The 21,857-nt window shown below is 43.2% G+C and overlaps 1 protein-coding gene across 2 annotated transcripts; it reads left to right on the forward strand.

The window, feature by feature from the left end:
• Positions 1-6,289: 6,289 nt before the first annotated feature.
• Positions 6,290-10,892, forward strand: LOC109869336 (lysosomal amino acid transporter 1 homolog). Of its 2 annotated transcripts, none has more exons than XM_020459415.2 (8): positions 6,290-6,712; positions 7,033-7,239; positions 7,321-7,450; positions 7,670-7,757; positions 8,604-8,749; positions 8,866-8,958; positions 9,065-9,250; positions 9,570-10,892. In XM_020459415.2, exons 2-8 carry the CDS (start codon positions 7,034-7,036, stop codon positions 9,657-9,659), a joined length of 939 nt encoding a protein of 312 aa, XP_020315004.1. In that variant the 5' UTR covers positions 6,290-6,712; position 7,033; the 3' UTR covers positions 9,660-10,892. The 2 variants fall into 2 exon arrangements, with proteins under 2 accessions (XP_020315004.1, XP_031659362.1); XM_031803502.1 differs by having other exon boundaries at positions 6,696-6,812.
• The last annotated feature ends 10,965 nt before the right edge of the window (positions 10,893-21,857 follow it).

The following is a 21,857-nucleotide window of genomic DNA, read 5'->3' on the forward strand; positions in this document are numbered from 1 at the left end:
TGTTTTGTGAGTATGTCACGATTTACTGCAGGGTTGGCTATGGATTATTTGCATGCCCACTTTAGCTAATTATGGCCAATAGCCCAGATACAGCAGGTTGTGGCCCGCCCCCAACTGCCATGTGGACATTTGTTATCAAGTCTACATATGGGTGCACAGGCTCAACTGCATTATCTGCACTGGAGCCTTCAGTTTATTTTTTATTTTATTTTTATTTCACCTTTATTTAACCAGGTAGGCTAGTTGAGAACAAGTTCTCATTTGCAACTGCGACCTGGCCAAGATAAAGCATAGCAGTGTGAGCATACAACAAAGAGTTACACATGGAGTAAACAATTAACAAGTCAATAACACAGTAGAAAACGAAGGGGGGGTCTATATACAATGTGTGCAAAAGGCATGAGGAGGTAGGCAAATAATTACAATTTTGCAGATTAACACTGGAGTGATAAAAGATCAGATGGTCATGTACAGGTAGAGATATTGGTGTGCAGAAGAGCAGAAAAGTAAATAAATAAAAACAGTACGGGGATGAGGTAGGTGAAAAGGGTGGGCTATTTACCAATAGACTATGTACAGCTGCAGCGATCGGTTAGCTGCTCAGATAGCTGATGTTTGAAGTTGGTGAGGGAGATAAAAGTCTCCAACTTCAGCGATTTTTGCAATTCGTTCCAGTCACAGGCAGCAGAGTACTGGAACGAAAGGCGGCCAAATGAGGTGTTGGCTTTAGGGATGATCAGTGAGATACACCTGCAGTGACATGCAACCGGTGGAATCGCTGGAAAATGGCACGTGTTTCGAGCAGAAATGTGGCTGCAGTGAACTTCAGCTGTATAAAATACTAGTGGCATATTGCTGCCACTCAGCAATATTTTTTTATATGACTATTACGAAATTAGATCACATTAGGTAATAATTAAATAACTCGTTATGAGAAAAGTCACGTTATAACGAGAAAGATGTATTTATTGCAAAATAAATAACTGAGAAATGGCCTTTATTGTGCTGAAACGTTAGCATAGGCTACTTGGCACGCTTGTCTTCCTCTCTTGCACAGGTTGACATTATGTCCAGTTTGCTTGTGTTGATTAACTTGTATTTTCTCATCGGTTTGAGGCATTAGGAGATATTAGTGTCAATGAGCAAAATAAATGGTGTCATGCATTGTAGGGAAATCGGAGTTCTCTATGGCTGTGCAGCACATTAAAAAAATTATCGGACCTCGACGTTATTCCTTGATCAACTGGGCGGACTTGGAAAGCTTCATGGATACAAGCTAATGCATCTTAAATGGTTCCAAACAGGTGGTGACCCAAAATAGTCAGACGTTTACTTCATATTCTAGATCCCCATGGACTACATTTGGACCTGAATCTTTGGAAAGGGGATTAGTAGCTACCTGAAATGTCACATTTGGAAGGTACATTGAAGCTATTAGGTAGCATGACTAATATTTCTAGCGCAACCAGCTAGTAAACTACATCTGAATTATGCACTGAAATTCGCCACTCGAGAGGATCACTATGGTAGCTATGGCTATTCTCAAGAACAAGCAAGTCCCCTATCAGAACTATTTCCGACTGATCAAGCGTACTCAATGAGCGCTAATTTAATCAAAAGTGCACTACAGTGGTTTGGAAATATGACATTTCAAAAGGAGTCAAATGATTATTAGGGTCATCATCATTTGGATGTCAGAATGACTTTAGATGTATAACCTTTACCTAGCTAAAATTGAGGGGATACCAACTCAGATTTGAGCTAGCTACAGTTAGCATTGCTGGCTATTGTTGACGAACTTTGTTAGCTAACGACATTGCCATTCATTTGACGACATATTTGTATAACTACACCAAGATAGACCACAGCCTGTCGTTTCCAATGGGAACAAATTAGTCATAGAGGGGAGAACCAAGCACGAGCTAGCAATATCCTAGCCCGTTCTAGCATTTATCTGCATATTTCCATTAGGGAACGCCTACTCTGTGACGTGTGCGATAACAGGTCTCTGTTGCACTCCTTCTAAACAACGTGATTTTTTTTACTTTGGCAAAGGTTAAAGTCTACAAAAGTAGTCCACTATGTTCATAGCATATTCTAGTCTTGGGAACAGAAAACTGTATTGAGATCAAATGTTTCATCGATGAGAAAATGCGCAGAATGCCGGCCAAAATCCATCTCGTTTCATCTTCTCCCACTGCCGGCCACTGGGCTTCCTTATTTGGCCATCTAAAACTACCTCCACAAATGGCATGACGCGAACCCGTGACAGAGGTGCAACCTATGAATAGCTAAATGTATTTTGCATTTCTTTATTTTGCCCAGCTCTGTGTGTGTTTCTTGGAGTTCCAGATGTGGCTGGAGGAGTCATGGTGGCCACTGGAGGGCAACTTTATTGGAGCTAATTTTCATGAAGTTAATTTATAACAACTGATACAAGTATCCTATATTAGGTACTACAGTGCTAGCTAGTACAAGTACATATGGATTTACAGTATGAATAATATTTCATTCATGTACAGGGTCCACTTTGGCTCAAGAGAACAATCCAGACTAAGAATTTGCAAAATGTAAGATCATAATAAATATTATATGGGCCGAGTGGACCTGATCCTAGATCAGTACTCCTTCTCTGATGGCGAATTCTCTCTCCATCATTCCTTCTATAACTTCAGATTTACCCCTGGACAATGATTAGTAGATGTGGGTGAGTGGACATACAGATCTGGGACTAGCCTAGCAGCAGCAGCTCTTCTCAACTACTGGCAAGAATTTATTTGACATCCAATCACCATGAGAGAAACGTTATTCTGCATTCAACACATCTATTACAGGAGAGATGAGCACCTATCAGATCCTCCTGCTGTCCTTCACCCCTCGATGCAGTCTGCTGACCATCGTTAATGCCAGGATGAAGTCCGCCAGCCGAAGTAGGAGCCATGTTCATCACCATGCAACGCTCTACTGACGAGGTAGACTATGCTTTGAATAGCAACTGACTGACAGGCAGTGAGGCAGAGACACACACACTCACATTTGACTTGACCTTATATTGACAACACTTGACTCACAGGTACCCACCTCTCCCTTCCCATCCCATTAAGCTCCCATTCTCCACCTTAGGTACCACGTTGTCTCCCATCTACTTTATAGTGGCCTCAACTGCACCCTAACGCATAACCTCTGGGTAGCCAGGTGAATGAAGAGCTTCACCAGAGATTGAAGAGGAAGCGAGACATCCCACTCCCTATTTTTTTTCTGTTTCAATTGAAGTCAATGAACTAAGTAGACCTGACCCAGCTGCTATCGCATTGGGTGTCAATGGGCGAGCCACCCCCTTAAGTAGACAATGGTAAACAGCCTGAGTGAACTATCTTTGGCTTCACCCCTTGCACAGACGGAGACTGAAACTCCACCCTCAATGTATCCCCAAAGTTGAAGGAAGCCCGCCTGCTTGCTCTGCCCCTCCAGTACTGCTTATGTAGCCGATGTGAAATGGCTAGCTAGTTAGCGCTAGTGGTGTTTTAATCGGTGACGTCACTTGCTCTGAGATCTTGAAGTAGAGGCTCCCCTTGCTTTTGTGGAGCGATGGGTAACGATGCTTCGAGGGTGACTGTTGACGTGTGCAGAGCGTCCCTGGTTCGCGCCCAGGTCAGGGCGAGGGGACGGACGTAAAGTTGGTTTGTCTCTTACATTTACACCATATTTGCTTGAACAATAAAGTTGTTGCCTGAGTCAATACTTTTAAAGATACATCTTACTTCACAAGGGTAAAAGTCCTACATTCAATGCAGATCAAGTTTTTCCTATCAAAAGGTTGTGAGGTAAAATGTAAATAAAAACGTTGATATAGTTCATTGATTTGACATGCCCAATCTGAACATTTAAACCATCACAAGTTATGTTAATGATATACCCTTACTATAACATTACCCTTGGGGACCTGTGATGGAGACATTGTCCTTAAGGTTACGCTGGTCATTCTTGTCCTAAAAGAGCACTGGTGTTCATGAAACAGGTTACAATTTTATAAGTAGTCTGCAACTAGGTTTCCGTGAATATGGTTTCCAACATAAGATGCACAGAACTTCTGTAAAGAGCAAGTACAAGTCTATATTGTAATTATATTTACAGAATACAGTATTGGCCATATGACTACGTAACACCTGCCGCCTATAGGGTTACCAAAAATGGCACCACTACCAGACTACGGCAGTTCCTTTTTACTGAGGGGGAACACCTCAACCATAGGAAGACTGGATCGTGACAGGCCACCTATTGAGTTGGGTCATGACTTCTGAGCATTACAATGGACCAAACAACACTATATCAAAAATATATAATTGTATTACAAGTTTCTCTTTCAATTACAAGATTAAAGCCACTGGCACTTTCTGTTTGTTAGCCAGTTCCAACAGTCATCAATCAATAATACATAAGATAGTAGTCTCTCTAGACAAGAGTCTCGACAGCTGGTTTGTCTCCCACAATGCCGGCTTAGGCTACACGTCTGTACATTTAAAAAAAAGTATGTTTCGCGTAGAGGAAAGGGAGGAGTTGAGACATCCGGGATTCTTACTCACTTGTTGCCCTAGCACAGTGCTTATTTTTGAGAATAGCCATAGCTAGCTACTATTGTGATCCCCTTGAGAGTACCTCATTTCAGTGCATCATTCAGATATAGCATGCTAGCTAATGGGCTGGTTGTGCTAGAAAATATATAATCATGCTAGATAATTGTTTCAAAGCACCTTCCAAATGTGAAAGTACAAGACAAAAATGACAATTACCTAAACTGTTCCTTTATGTCCTCTTGGTTGTGAAGGTAAAGTAGCTAGTTAATCTCTTTACCAGAGATTTCCGCCCAAATGCGCAGTCCATGGGGGTCTAGAATGTGAAGTAAACGCCTGACTGTGGGTCACCACATAAGCTGTTTGGATGTATTTAAGATGCATTAGTTTGTATCCATTAAGTGTCCCATGTCTGCCCAGTTAATAATTAAGGAAAAGCTAGCTACTGTGTTTTTTCCGTGTGCTGTAGAGCCGTCGATAACTCAACACAATGTAGGTAAACTAATGACAATACCATCTATATTGCTCAATAACACTAATATCTCCCAATACCTCAAATTGAAGAGAAAAATAAAAGTTGATCAACTCAAGCAAACCGGACATCATGGGCTCCCCATTAAGGGCTCCCGAGTGGCGCAGCGGTCTAAGGCACTGCATCTTAGTGCAAAATGCGTCACTACAGTCCCTGGTTCGAATCCAGGTTTGGCCGGGGTTAGCTGTCATTGTAAATAAGAATTTGTTCTTAACTGACTTGCCTAGTTAAATAAAGGTTCAATTAAAAAAATAAACAATAATTATAATGGCAATATGTGCATGCCATGTAGCCTATGCTATCGTTTCAGCATAACAAAGGCTATTTCTCGTAATAATGTGCAACCTGCTTATTTTTGTAATAATGTAATCTTTCTCGTTATAACGTGATCTTTCTCACAATAACGAGATAATGGATTATTTCATTATAATGAGTTATTGAATTATTTCATAACATGATTTTACAGTATCTCGTAATCATTTTATACAAAACAAATCTGAGTGCCAGCAATACGCCACCTTAAGACACCATTATGGTCTTAATTTTCAGTGTTTTGAAAAAATGCAAAGCGTGTATTTTTGTGATATAGCTTGGAAACTTAAAATTTTGTTGATTTGTTATTTAACCGAGGTCCCTTATTACATACATATTGGGGGGGATTCGGTTTACCTTCCGTGCATGAGCCAGCAAGGTGTCCATCTCTGGCCAACTGTCGGCTCAAAACAGAAGTGAAGCACTGTAGGTTAAAGAGTACCCCATTCATAGACCCTGGCTGCTTTAGCGCATATTGATGATAGTTTCTTCTGACTGAGGGTGTTTTGTTAAGAACCCCGATGCTTGCTCGCACATTAACACAAGGTCGGAATTGTAGTTCAATGGAGGCAACACTGGGCGAATGTAACTGCTGAGAGCTAGTTAAAGGGATACTTAGGGATTTTGGTAATAAGGTCATTTATTTACTTACCCAGAGTCAGATGAACTCATGGATACCATTTTTATGTCTGCGTGCGGAAGTTGCTAACTAGCTTTAAGGTAGACTTCCAGTCATTGCGCTAACGCTAGTTAGCATTTGCTCGTGAAACTATAAATTCCTTCATACTGGACGCACAGACATAAAATGGTATCCACGAGTTCATCTGACTGCGGAAATAGATAAATGGCCTCATTGCCAAGTATTCGTTTAAGCACTTGGGGTAATGAGTAGGATTCTGTGTTTTCAGATGCAACAGAGATTGCTTTTGATAAAAACGCTTTATCTGCCTCCCCAATGAAAACTAGTTTGAAAATATATGTTTCTAAATTATGCACTATACTGCCTCGTTAACATGTTCGAGCAGCGCATATTACGGTTCGATTTGAGAAAGGCGCTCCTCACTGACCGCTTTTGCTCGTTCACGGTGCACGGCGGCTCAGGTTAATAGAACTCCCTCAATCTGCCGTCTAGCTCCGCCTTTTCCCTGACGTTAGAGATCATCTTCCAATCATAACTAGCTAGGTCACTCCGAAAACTATTGTTTTTACGTCTATGCCTGTTTTCTTTGTCTTTGCAAGCCAGTCGGCAAACAGACGTTGATTCCTGGACACACTACAATAACTGTCCGAGAATCAGGTAAGATCAGTATTTTGAATGTTCTACCGGCGTTACCTTGTTTTAGACGTTTGAATCAGCCACAACCTTGAGGAGGCAGCCGGCTAACAAGCAAGGAAATGTAAGCTAGCAACTTGTTTTATTGCCCAGCTGGAAACAGTCAGTCCATTCTTGGTTCAAACCGAGGTCACTCGACTCTGAATTCCATAGCAGATAGTAACATTTGAGACTGAGGTATAAACAAGATTTACCTACAGAAATAATAAGCACATACCTACCTGTAATTTATTGCTTATTTAGCTATTTTGTCTAACTCGTTTAACCCTTTCCTCTGTGCATAGAATGAGTCTGAATTTGGGGTCGGCTGATGGTGTCCTCACGCTGGTGTCTATTGGATGGAACACTGATGGAAACTTCAGCGCTGTGTGCCCAAATGGGTCAATATGGGTTTGGGAAGGGCTGCGGGAATGTGCCCAGGACGCCAGGGACATGGCCAGTGTAATCCTGGGTCTGCTGTCAATAATGTGCTTCATGGTCTCTTCTCTGCCGTAAGTCTTGATTGGGTTTACATTATTTCTGACTTAAGGACAGCACTGTTACTCTTCCTATTGTTATGTTCATGGTTGCAGGCAGTACTACAACTCTTGTAAGAGTGGGAATATGGACAGTGCCTTGTCCATTTGGTTTCTGCTGCTGTGGCTGGGGGGTGACTCCTGCAATCTTGTAGGCTCATTCTTAGCTGACCAACTTCCGCTACAGGTAAGTGATGGCTGTCGGGGCAGTCCAATATTGCTGAAATGGTTTAAAAATAATAAAACTGTTTTAGTGTCAGTCTAAAATGAGAATAAGGATAAACTGAAATTGTCAGCTCATCAAGATACTGATGTAAAGATAATGATGTTTTAATGTTCGGCATATAAGTATTCCCCTTGTCCACCCCTGACATGTCTCTCTCTCTCTCCCCCTTCTCTCATACAGATGTACACAGCAGTGTATTATGTCCTGGCTGACATATTTATGCTGGGAATGTACTTTTACTATGTGGCTAAGAACAGGATGAATAACAGTGGGTTTGTTTTTGTCAAATTATCTGCTGTGACATTTGTCAGTAATAAATCAAGGACACTGGTCATTGTACATTCCACCCATTGACTATTAATCGAGGGGCCTTTGTGTGTGTATGTCTTTCCAAAATCCAGTCCTTGAGTACTCCAAACAGTACACATTGTTGTAGCCCCGGACAAACTCACCTGATTCAAACTCACCTGATTCAACTCATTGAGGACTTGATGATTAGTTGACAAGTGGAATCAGGTGTGCTTGTCCTGGGCTACAACAAATGTGTACTGTTGGGGGTACTTGAGGACTGGAGTTGGGAAACACTGCAGTTTAACACACACACAAATGACAGGGTAATGTTCTTTCCAAGACACCTTTGTAAAAAATGTCTCATTATGCCAAAAAACATTGCAAGGTTGTTTAAATTGAATATAGGCTTAGTTATTTAACGTTTCAGTGAACCTAACAGGTGTGTATTTTAGCATGGGAATAGCTTCAGATTGGACTGTTCTCGTCTACATAGAGGCTCCCTAGGATTAGGCTGGTGTTGCGAAACACTTCTCGATACTAGACCTTGTGATGGTAAAAGTCCCCAACTTTGTTTTTGTTTTAGTACACTTAACAGATCCAAATTTTTCTACATTGGTGTTGCATTTTTTCCACTTATTGTCCAATGTAAAAAATGACCCAATACTGATGTCAGCAATACTGTGCATCACCACAACATTCTGTTTTTGTTTCCTTATTTTTGTGGCAGCTGATGACGGAGCCACTCATTGTTGCAGGAGTTTGCTGAGGCAGCGTCTTCCAAAAATGAAGACTAAGCCCTTTTTTTCTCTCTCTCTCAACCCAGGCAGGTTGGTCTTAAATGTGGTGGGTGTGGTCTATGTCCTGGGCTTCTCTGCCAGCCTCATGGCCTTACCTGCGTCCCAACAGGATGTGGTCCCCTCTGGGTTTAAAGGGCGGGCCTTGCTGTCAACCACTGTGGATGGTATTAAGGTGAAAAGTGGTCTTTAAGCAATCAGTGGATGCTAATGTAATTTGTGTTGATATGACACTGGCCCCTGGCTAAATGTTATGCGTGACATGCAAACTTTTTTTTTTTTTGTGTCCAGGCTTTCAGCACCAAGGAGATCATTGGGTATATCATTGGCTCCATATCCTCAGTGCTCTACCTCTGCTCCAGAATGCCACAGATGCACATTAATGTGAGTCTGAAGAAGGGGCGTTTGGGAAGGGTTGTTGAGTGAATGAGTACTGGGTAGGCTTCCTACCTGTAAAAGTGCTGCATGGATATTTTCTATCTCTCTGTAGTATACAAGAAAGTCGACGGAGGGTGTGTCCTACTTTCTGTTTGCCCTGGTCATCCTGGGTAACACCATGTACGGCCTGAGTGTGCTGCTGAAGAACCCTGAGCAGGGCCAGGGAGAGGGAAGCTACATCATCCACCACCTGCCCTGGCTCGTCGGCAGCCTGGGCACCCTCTCTCTAGACCTGCTGGTATCCTTCTCATTACAATGCCTGCTGTGCCTCTGGTCTCTTCAATCACATGTGTACTTGTAACTTTTAGTCTGCTTTGACTTAACACTTAGCTTGTGCTTTTGGCTCGGTCCTTGTATTACAATGACCGTAATGAACTTACCTAAAGGCAATTGGTTCAGGTTGGTTTGTGACTGGTATGCTGTAAGTATGTACCTGTACATTATCCTATATCTAAGCCTGTAGTCTGGGATGCATTTCCTTTCCAGTGCCTTTTTAAAGAATATAATTTTTATTTAATTTCATGAACTTCTTGAATTCCCTTGACTCGCAGCATCAGATCTCCATACAGTTCTTGATATACCGCAATAATGCCCCTCTAGAGTTGGAATCGCAGCACGGCGAGAGAGCTGCTCTGCTGGACAAATGAAACTATTCCCTGGGTGCTGGATCTAGCAATACAGACAGACACTTATCCCCACCAAATGGACTCTCAATTCACATTCCTTAACAGTTTTGGCAAACACAGGATATCCCTTTCTTTTAGATTTTATAGTTGTATTTGTTATATATACGATCTGTTTTTTGTCATTTTTAATGTTTCGAGAGACTCCACATTGTTCATTGGGGTGCAGCTGTAGTTTACTGTTCTTAATGGCTCTTAATCTTTTAGTGACATGCCGTTCCACCGTTACTCAATAAACACTTGTAGTTTGCTTCAAACCTGTTCTGACAATCATGATGCTACTTGTCACTGCATGGAACCCTCTTCTGGTTGTATTGGAAAAGTCTTGTTGTATTTCAGAAGTGATGATTTAACTAGAAATATTTTTTGCAGTTCACTTCACCTGTCTTCTGAGTACACAAAGACATGGAAATCTTAGTGTCTTAATATGTTCATGTGGATTTATTGTAACTAAAGTGTTAATGTCTGAAGTACTGTACTTTTTAATTATATTTGATCATTTACATCAATTGCCTAAGGTGTATTCCAGCGAATTTATTTTAATTTTATTTTTTTTAAGTGATTGCATAAGTATTTGTACATGGGATAAGTAATGAGTTACTTAGACTACCTATTGAGATGTGCCTTTTGGTGAGATTACCGTGTGCTAAATGAGGTGAAAAGGAGACTGGATTACATTTTCCATGTGCCCTTTTTAAAAATATATATTATTACTTTGGTATGGTTTCAGATCTGGAGACTTGACCTGTTTGTTCAGTGTAAGCATATCATGATGCTCACTAAAGATTTTTGGTGATGGAATGGTCCTGTTTTTCTTTTTTTCCTTTTCTTGATCTGTTCCCTAAACACATGGTGATACATCACCATCGACTGATGCATAGCAAGGATTTGGGTGATTTAAGATTTTATCACATTGATAGTGTCTCATTCCCAATATACTGCTACATTTTAGAAGAAATGATTTGCTGGGATGTGTGTTTTTTCATTTTCATAAATGTTTGTTTATTTCTCACCCACACACTCAATGGGTTGCATAATAAATCAAGTTTTTAAATGAAACTGAAAATGGTTATGGAACTCTGATCGTTTGCTCGATATGCTGAGAAAGTGATGTCATTTGCTGCCTTCCATATCCTATACTGTTTTTGACTGGATTTAAAGATTATATAATCCAATTCATTAAACATGAGAATTTCATATACAGTGCATTTGGAAAGTGTTCAGACCCCTTCACTTTTCCACATTTTGTTACTTATTCTAAAATGTTTATTTTTTTAGACTACACACAGTACCCCCATAAAGACAAAGCAAAAACATTTTTTTTTTATATTTTAAGAAAATGTATTACAAATAACACCTTATTTACTTAAGTATTCAAACCTTTTGCTATGAGACTTGAAATTGATCTCAGGTGCAGCCTGTTTCCATTGATCATCCTTGAGATGTTTCTACAATTTGATTGGAGTCCACCTGTGGTAAATTCTATTGATTGGACACGATTTGGAAAGACGCACACCTGTCTCACATTTCTGCAATATTGAAGGTCCCTAAGAACAGTGTGGCCTCCATTCTTAAATGGAAGATGTTTGGAACCACCAAGACTCTTCCTGGAGCTGGCCAAACTGAACAATCGGGGCAGATTGGCCTTGGTCAGGGAGGTGACCAAGAACCCGATGGTCATTTTGACAGGGCTCCAGAGTTCCTCTGTGGAGATGGAAGAACTTTCCAGAAGGACAACCATCTCTGCAACACTCCAACAATCAGGTCTTTATGGTAGTAGCCAGACGGAAGGCACTCCTCAGTAGAAGGCACATGACAGTCCACTTGGAGTTTGCCAAAAGGCACCTAAAGAACTCTTAGACCATGAGAAACAAGATTCTCTGTTCTGATGAAACCAAGATTGAACTATTTGGTCTGAATACCAAGAGTCACATCTGGAGGAATTCCAGGCACTGATCATCACCTGGCCAATACCATCTCTGTTGAAGCATGGGGGTGGCAGCATCATGCTGTGAGGATGTTTTTCAGCAGCAGAGACTTGGAGTCTAGTCAGGATCGAGAGGAAAGATTAGCAAACCTGCTCAGGACAACGACCCTAAGCACACAGCCAAGACAACGCAGGAGTGGCTGAACCTGATCAAACATCTCTGGAGAGGTCTGAAAATAGCTGTGCAGCAACGCTCCCCATCCAATCTGACATAGCTTGAGAGGATCTGTAGAGGAGAATAGGGGAAACTCCTGAAATATAGGTGCGCCAAGCTTGTAGCGTCATACCCAAGATGACTCGAGGCTGTAGTCGCTGTCAAAGGTGCTTCAACAAAGTACTGAGTAAAAGGTCTGAATACTTATGTAAATGTAATTTTTCAGTTTTTTATTTGCATTTGCAAAAATGTCTAAAAACATGTTTTTGCTTTGTCAATATGGGGTATTGTGTGTTGATGAGGGGAAAAATTGAATACATTTTAGAATAAGGCTGTAACAAAATGTGGCAAAAGTCAAGCGGTCTTATTACTTTCCGAATGCACTGTATAACTTGACTAATAACTCACTAACTACCAACAGATATGAACAAAATGTACACACTTGACATGCAGCTCTTGCTTTGATCTCAAAACCAGCGCATCTACTCAAGACCGCTTATGCTGTAAACACAGTCCAGTTCAAAGTAAATGGCACAGATCCATATATGCATCTCTTATTGGCTGAGTCGTGCGTGTCAATACAATAGAATCCTACTCCGATGCATTCTCCCTATAACAAAATCTCTTGCAGTTATTTTTGTTTCTGTAAGTTGCATTGAAAGTGCCTAATATTGCATTGAATCAATCACAATTGCACTGTAAAGGGAAACATTGATAGTATTAACAGGGAAAACTCTAGAACAGGGGTCACCAACCTCTTCTGAGTCAAGATCACTTTGAGTAAAAATGTAAACAGAAATGTAAGCCTATGCAACATTAACTAATAAAAAATGGTACTGTAGCAATGAGGTTTATGTAGTAAGCTATAGGCTCAATACATTATCACTGCATATTGGCTATACTTGAATTGCCCTGCCAATGCACTGTTGTTGGGGCCATTTCACAAAATATATTTCAAAATTTGAGGTAGGCATATGATCACACTGGTAATCGATCCCTTGTTGATTCCAAGAACACAGGATGAGATGTTACTATCCTTTGTGCAAGCACTTCCAAGAGTTAATGAACAGTGAGCCTGGTGAAATTTGGGGAGCGCATCATCAGTAGTGTACCTTTGGTTCCTAGGGTGTTTCGGCCTTTCACACTATACACCCTCCCCAAAGGCGGCCAGCGACAGGGTGATCAATCCTACGCTTGCGTCCCATTCCCAATTAGTCATAGGAGTTGCCTTGTTGATGATAGCCAACATCCCATGGGACTATGCATGGCAGGGGCGTCCTCCTCCCTGAGTCAAGCATTGTTGACCGCATACCTCCTGGCCCTCTCACTTCGGGGCCCAGCTGGGGTCTTTCCTCTTCATCCAGAGCCACTGACTGCTGCCTTCTGCCGCCTCCGATACAGCTTTGATTGCCGAACGCTGGCTCTGGCCCTTAATTCCAAGGTCTCTAAGCAGTCTGGTTGTAGATGTTGCCACAAAACCTCTGCAGCCCACCTCCACTGGTCGGACTTCTGTGTTCCAGCCATGATGCCGTGCTTCGGCAGCTAGATCGGCATAGCGCAGATGTTTTCGCTCATAAGCCTCATCTACTGAGTCCTCCCAGGGTACTGTGAGCTCAATGATGAAGACCTTCTTGAGCGAACGGGACCAGAGCACCATGTCAGGTCTTAGGGTGGTGGTTGCAATCTCCGGAGGAAACACAAGTTGCCGGCCAATGTCAGCTAGCATTTTCCAGTCGCGGGCCAAGCGCAGCTGGTCTCGCTCTAATGGTGTCGAGCCGCGCTTCGGTGGTTTAGCCCCTTCGCGGACAAAGTTTGTCCGTAAGGGGTGTGATGCTGCTGGGGGTGGTAGGGAGTTGGTGGCAGCTCGCTTGTCCTCCAGGGCGGACGCAAGGTTTTTAAGGACTTGGTTGTGACGCGAAGTGTAGCGTCCTTGGGTGAGGCTTGTTTTACACCCCGTGAGAATGTGCCTGAGGTTGGCTGGCATGGAACAGAGGGCACAGTCCGGATCTTCACCATACCATTGGTGAAGATTAACTGGAGTTGGAAGGACGTCATATGTTGCTCTGATGGAAAAGCTCAACCGCCTCGCTTCCATGGCCCACAGATCCTTCCAGCTGATCTTCCTCTTCTCCACACTGTCCCATCGAGTCCACTGTCCCTGTTTGGAAAGAGAGACTGCCTTGGCCCACCTTGCAGCCTCCTCCTGATGGCGTACTTCCTGCACTACCATCTTCCGCCGCTCTGGTGCAGTGGCCTTACTCCAAGCAGCACGGCTAGTTAGCCCAAGGCCTCCTCTCCCTTGCTGAACATGACCCACAATGTCAGCATGTCTGAGGGCTGCTGTTGCCTCCTGGACTGCTTTTCCTGGCCTCCATTTGCGCCCAGTTGCCAAGGTCGGCGCGTTGTTGCTCACCACTGGGTCTCGAGATTCATTCAGTGTCATCTGGAGCCTGGTTTTTGAACACTTGAATTCCTCTGTTAGACTGGTGAGGGGCAGCTTGAGGACACCATCTCCATAGAGGCCGATGGTGGTAAGGCATCGTGGAACTCCGAGCCACTTCTTTAAGTAGCCTGTGACTCCTCTTTCCATCTTCTCCACTGTTGAGATTGGAACCTCATACACTGCTAAGGGCCACAACACCCGGGGTAGGAGACCAAACTGCAGACACCAGGCCTTTAACTTTCCAGGTAGCTGGGTGTTGTCGATGGACTGTAGGCTACTACTGATGTCTTTACGCAGCTGTTGCACCTGGTCTTTGTCCTTCAGGCTTGCATCATACCACCTTCCAAGGCTTTTTACCGGCTGCTCAGACACTGTTGGGATTTGGTCATCTCCGATGAAGAATTTCAGGTCAGAGAGTACTCCCTTCACAATCGAGATGCTGCGTGACTTGGATGGTTTAATCTTCATACGGGCCCAGCTGATGTTCTCCTCGAGTTTTCTGAGCAGTCTCCTGGTGCATGGGACAGTGGTAGTCAATGTTGTAATGTCGTCCATGTAGGCTCTGAGTGGAGGGAGGCGGAAACCAGAGTCGACTCGCTGTCCACCAGCAACCCATTTTGAGGATCTGATGATAACCTCCATTGCCATTATGAATGCCAACGGAGAAATGGTACATCCTGCCATTATACCTACATTCAGGCACTGCCATGAGGTGGTGAACTCTGAGGTGGTGAAGCAGAACTGCAGATCCTGGAAGTACGACTTCACCAGGGTTGTGATGGTGTCCGGTATGTGGAAGAAATCTGAAGGCAGACCACAGGAGTTCATGGAGCACAGATCCAAATGCATTGGCGAGGTCGAGAAAGACTACATGGAGGTCCCTTTTCTCCACCTTGGCCATTTGGATCTGGTGCCAGATCATGCTGGAATGTTCCAAGCAGCCAGAGAACCCTGATATTCCTGCCTTCTGTACAGATATATCGACGTACGCATTCCTTTGCAGGTACTCGGCCATCCTCTGGGCAATGACCCTAAAGAAGATTTTACCCTCGACATTCAGTAAGGAGATTGGGCGGAATTGGCTGATGTTCACTGCATCCTTCTCCTTAGGGATCAGGACCCCGCCTGCCCTACGCCACACTTTGGGTATTATCTTATTTTTCCAAGCTGTTCTCATAAGCCTCCAGAGGAACCTCAGGACGTCTGGTGCGTTCTTATACACTTTGTACGGGACTCCATTTGGCCCCGGGGCTGATGCTGTTCTTGCCCGTCGAACTGTGTTTTCCACCTCTTTCCATGTCGGAGGGCTGGTCTCAATATGATGTTCCGGGGGTTCAATGGGTGGGATATCTGATGGGATGGCCAGATGTTCATGTCGCTTTGAGTCAAAGTTTGTTGTTCTCAGGTGCTCCTCTAGGTCTTTCTTTGTTGTTTTTAGAGCTCCACTTTTTTCCTTCGTGAAGAGACTTTTAAGGAACTTGAAGGGATCTTTATAGAATCGAGTTCTAGTTTGTTCTTTCTTCCTTCTGCGTTTCCGTAGGTTCTCTGCTCTACGGAGGGATGCCAACCGGGTTTTGATATCAGCCTGAAGTGCCTCTATGCCCTCCTTCTCCACTTCCGAGGCCTTCTTCCACTGTTTCTTAAGCTGTCGCCTTTCTTGAACGAGGCGCTTGATTTCTTGTTGCCTCCTGGAAACTGGTGGGGTTGGAACCTTTCTCCCGCCTTTTGCCTCTTCCACTCCAAATCTTTCTGTCCCGTACTCATAGATAATGTCCCCCATCCTCTCCAACTTCTTCTCCACTGTGCCTCGAAGTGTCTCGAGGGTCAAGGTAAGGTCAGTATTCACTGTTTCCCACAACTTCTTGTCACTGGCGCCGGGCCACTTCACATATGGTCTGTGCCCTGGTAGTCTCCTCTCGACTGCAGGTCTGGGAGGCTCGGTGAGTTCCACTACTGTTGTTGGTTCCACCTCAGTTGTTACTTCGGTGCTTGAGTTTACGTCCTCCATGACAGTGGTACTGATGCACTGCAAACTATGGTTTGCGTCCAGTTGCTGTGCTTCATTCGACTGATTTGATCGCTTTCGCAGAAAGTAATCAATGCGAGGCCTCTGTCTCTCTTTACCCAAACACCCCTTCTTCCCCTGGTGGATCCTCAACCCATGGTGTGATGTAACTTTCCTCCAACCACAGACACATACCTGCATCTGTTTGTGGCCCTCTGTTGCAGCAGAACTTGTGACAGTTGCTGTGGTGTTCTCTTGTGCTGTGCTCTCATTACTCGTAGTCGTTTCCGGTCCAGTCGTTACCATGTTGTCAGCCAATGAGTCATCTTCCGCCCCCGCTGTTGTATTACTTGTGATGCACAGCTGAGGAAGCATACATTTAAATATATTTTACTGGGCTGATGGTGCCTGCATCTGATGGTCAGTCTCGGCAGAGGGAGAGCAGCAGACTGAGGGTCCGCCTTGCAACATCCCTCCGCTCTCCCTTTCCTCCACTGACACTGACCAAAAAGGGACACCAATTGGATGATGAGTCACACCCCATAATTTGTGCCTCATGCACAAATTCACGTTGTTACTCCTATGAGCAGAGAAAGTGAAATATTCCTTTATATTAAAAAAGACTCAAGCTGCTAATAATAACTACAACGCAAACCTATATATTCACTTTCCTATTCATTCTTTACTAACGCAGTGCTTTTTGTAGCGCTGAGTGGAAATAGGAAGTGGTTTATAAAAGTGTTGAATAATGCTGAGTAAGAAGTAAAACACGAACTCACTGAAAAAAACAGACGCTCTTTGCTGTATTCGTTGACGGCCTCTCTCTTGTCATCGTTTTAAACGTTTTGAAATCTCACAGTATCAACTTTGCTGTAGTTTTCTTTTATGCCTACTAGGTTACTGCAGACACCGTAATCTGGGCCATCCGATTGGCTAGCGGTGGGTAACCATATAGTGCACTTGATTTGCTCTCAAGGCTCGCCGGGAATGCAGAGGTTGTAACTTCAGACACGTGCAATGGTTAAAATGGCAACAGTTCCCCTACCTAGCGCACAAGACAGCTGAATTAGGTGCACCTACCGTCAACAGCCCAAGACGAATAAAAAAAAATAGGAACACATTTTTACATTTAATGTTTGGCGATTGAATAGGAATGACTTGGAGATCGACCGGTTGGTGACCACTGCTCTGGAAAGTTGAGTGAAATTCAATATCGTGCTTCTCTTTATGGCTGATATTCAGTTTATTCTGCGCAGTAGTCCCGGATGAGCTGCGTGACCGTATCGGACAACTGCGCACCCGAGCGCAGAGGGAACACCGTTATCTTTCCTGCCTCGCCTCCAGACCGTATTCGGGACGGCTCAGAGCCTGCTCAATTTACGGATGTTCTGGGGTAATTCCCGCATTTGGGGATCTTATCCGCTGCTAATGAAGAGTTAGTCTAGAATTCCACAGAAGAACTTCACTTTTAAAATTTGTACATAATTTGAGGTAGTCCGAATGACAAAATAAAATAGTGGGCTAACGGAGAAAAAGAGCCTGGCTCACAGTTCGGCTACATCCCCGTCACACACAATTGCATCAAAAGTTACCTTACTACGTTACCCATAATGCACCTCGGTGTTTTAAAGCAATACCGCTACTTTACCAACACCACATACTTTCTATGTATAGTGTATCATGCTCTTCTTTTAAATACATTAGGTTGCGCTTATTCCCTCCAAGCTATGGTGATCTGCCTCTAGAAAATGATTATATTACTGCATTACAGACATTATTTCTTCAAGAGTTGAGTGCATTAAATAATTTGTATTATGGGAGTGAAAGAGATGACTGAAAACATTACAGGGGATGGCACATGTTAAATGAATGTGTCCAACGAAATGAGGATTGGAATGGTCTTCCACCTGAACTGTCCAGATTGTCATCATCAGGAGTTCCAGGGGTTGCTGGCTATCAATGATCCAGGGCGAAAAAGTCCCCCAGCTCATCTGTCTCTGGTCTTAGTGGGGGTCCGCCTCCAGTCTTGAAACACTCCCTACGAGTAACAACATTTTGTCGTCTTTAAGTTGATTTTGTCGTCTTTAAGGTCCTTAAAGCCAACACAATATAGAAAATTATATTAGTAATTATGTATGATAGTTTGTTTTACATTTCTGTCACAAATAAATTTAGGCCCACTGTGTTATTACGCAAGAAAACTAACATTTCAAAGTGAGTCAGATTCGTAAAAGTGGGCTAACAATAAATACAGTATCTTACCTGAAGTTGTGGTATCGTCCTTTTGTTTACTTTTTCTTTTAGATCCGTCCATTGTTTGGTTTAGCATTCCACACAATGCGTATTAGTATTAGTGTTAGATCCCTGGTTTTTGAAGAATCCTGCTGTCCTGTTGGAAGGTGAACCTTCGCCCCAGTCTGAGGTCCTGATAGCTCTGGAGCAGGTTTTTATCAAGGATCTCTCTGTACTTTGCTCCGTTCATCTTTGCCTCGATTCTGACTAGTCTCCCAGTCCCTGCCACTGAAAAACATCCCCACAGCATGATTCTGCCACCAGGCCTGATTGGTGGAGTGCTGCAGAGATGGTTGTCCTTCTGGAAGGTTTTCCCATCCCCACAGAGGAACTCTAGAGCTCTGTCAGAGTGACCATCAGGTTCTTGGTCACTTCTCTGACCAAGGCCCTTCTCCCCTGATTGGTGTTTCCAAACTTCTTCCATTTAAGAATGATGGAGGCCACACTGTGTTCTTGGCGACCTTCAATGATGCAGAAATGTTTTGGTACCCTTCCCCAGATCCGTGCCTCGACACAATCCTGTCTCGGAGCTCTACCAACAATTCCTTCGACCTCATGGCTTGGTTTTTGCTCTGACATCTTCTGTCAACTGTGGGATGTTATATCGACAGTTGTGTGCCTTTCAAAATCATGTCCAATCTATTGAATTTATCACAGGTGGACTCCAATCAAGTTGTAGAAACATATCAAGGATGATCAATGAAAACAGGATGCACCTGAGATCAATTTTGAGTCTCAAAGCAAAGGGTCTGAATACTGTCTGCCAGACAGTCTGTTTCCAAATTCTAGAAATGGGGTCAAGTTTACAACCCCGCTGTTGCCATACCAAATGAGAACCGACATCCAAAGCCTGTTTAGATGCCAAATCGTCAGTGTCTTTCCCAACAGTAACAGAGAAGAACATGGAGTGGCTATGATACTTTGAGGCAGCCAATTTAGCAGCCTCATCTGCCATTGCGTTACCCATACTCACAAAATCTTTCACCCCAGTGTGAGCAGCAACCTTCACAATAGCCAAAGCAGAGGGCAGCATCATAGCCTCCAAGAGATCTAAAACCCTATTTCTATTACGAATAGGACTTCCTCAAGCATTGTGAAAACCCCTACTTCTCCAGACACCACACCAGGAGAGACAAACCCCTATTGCATAAGCAGAATCAGAGAAAATTGTAATCCTTTTTCCTTCTACCAGTTTACAGGCAGTGGTTAGTGCCAAAAGTTCAGGCTGTTGAGCTGAGAAAGTATCTGGTAATGGTTGTTGTATGTGAGGGATTCTATCATTTGTCACAATACAAAACCCTGCATATCGCTCAAGGAGTCCCATAGGTGTTGTGTGCACTGGCTTAACTCCAGCTCAGCGGGTTGATTCATTAACCCACAACGGATCATTACATCAGTGAACTGTCCATGGGTGAACGCCCGGGATAAAATTGCCTTCATATCTCCAAGGCATAGGGTCTGGTGGCCTTGCCTTGTTTCAAATTCTCTTATCCAGACTTCGGCTCCTTTCGACATTATTGGTAGGGATTTAGCAGCAATTGCAATATCGCCAAAACTCCAGGGCTTCTATTCGGCATGCATTTGCCCCTCTACATGTTTCCTCTTCCAGTTTCATTCTTTCCATTTTCTCTTCTATATCACCTTCCATTCTTTCCTCTTCCGTGAGTTGTTCTCTTAGTTTGTCATATTGTCTCCTGTTTTCCTCAGAATTGTCATCCTGTAAATCCCTCAGTTGTTTTCGGTGTTCGCAGACTTTACGCCTTAAGTCTTTCCATTGTTCTTTGAAAACACACTATTCTTTTACTCGTTCCAAACTTTGATCTTCCATCATATGTCTGGCAATTCTCACTGGTTTGTATGAGATATTTTTCTTACTGCCTGTTTCCCAGTCCTTCTCTGGATCCCAGGGTCCACTACTGCCCTTATATGAACTGTTGACCATATGCGGAATCTTCCTGTCTTTGTCTTTGCCTGGGTTTCCTAGAGGGGTTGACGAGGACCCAGTGGACCCTAATTCCGCAATTCGCCAATTACTGAAACTTTTTTCTGCGTCTATTCTATTCTTTTTTTCCATTTGTAGACTCTCACCCTCTCCTCCTTTCATTAGTTTCCCCTTAATAAATTACCTTTGTACCAGTAGCTATTAAAGGGTATAAACCTTCTCTCACTTCCATACCTTCTTTATCTTCATAAGGTGGGGAGCTGTAGGATGAAGGGGCCCACATCCTGGGTCTCTCTTTTCCCTTGTTCCGCCACCCATTTACCCTTCAACTGTTTCAACTGACTTTGAGCATAAAACGTCTGTCCTTCAATCCGAATTAGTCCCAATATAGTGGCTGACAGTATGGTAACCTTCTTATTACTCTTCTTCTTACTGGCTTGCCTTCCCTTGACTATGTGACTTATCACATTACACTTAGTCTTATATGTTCTAGGACTAATATGTTTAATTGGTGTGGGACCCACTGTCTCTACACTGCCTTTGGTTGAATCTGTCATGGTATAAGGGCACAAGGCAAGACCCTGGAGGCAGATGGTTTGAGTCTTTGATATTTATTACCAGAGGTGGGACCAAGTCATTGTTTTACAAGTCACAAGTAAGTCTCAAGTCTTAGCACTCAAGTCCCAAGTCAAGTCCCAAGTCAAGACAGGCAAGTCCGAGTCAAGTCTCAAGTCAAGACCAACAAGTCTCAAGTCCTAAACTTTGAGTTTGTCACGTTCGTCGTATACATAATGAGCGGACCAAGGCGCAGTGTGAGTAGAGTTCCACATATTTATTAAAGTGGACCTTCAAAAAACAACAAAGAATAAACGAACGTGAAGTTCGTAGCGCACAAAGCACTAAACCAAAATGAAACAATACAAACGCAGGTGTTGTAACAGCTTTCTTCCTGGGAAGGAGAGGCGGACCAAAACGCAGCGTGGTTAGGGTTAAACATCTTTAATAAAGACGAATACCGAGAAAACACTACAAATATACAAAACAATAAATGTGAAAACCGAATACAGTCCTGTGTGGTGAAACAAACACAGACACGGAAATAATCACACACAAACCCCCAACACAAAACTAGCTACCTAAATATGGTTCCTAATCAGAGACAATGACTAACACCTGCCTCTGATTGAGAACCATATCAGGCCAAATACAGAAACAGACAAACTAGACACACAACATAGAATTCCCACCCAGCTCACGTCCTGACCAACACTAAAACAAGGAAAACACACAAGAACTATGGTCAGAACGTGACAGGTGGGAAAAGGACCACACTAAGTAT

Source organism: Oncorhynchus kisutch, linkage group LG24 (assembly GCF_002021735.2).
Source record: "Oncorhynchus kisutch isolate 150728-3 linkage group LG24, Okis_V2, whole genome shotgun sequence".
In the NCBI taxonomy this organism is placed as follows: Eukaryota; Metazoa; Chordata; class Actinopteri; order Salmoniformes; family Salmonidae; genus Oncorhynchus; species Oncorhynchus kisutch.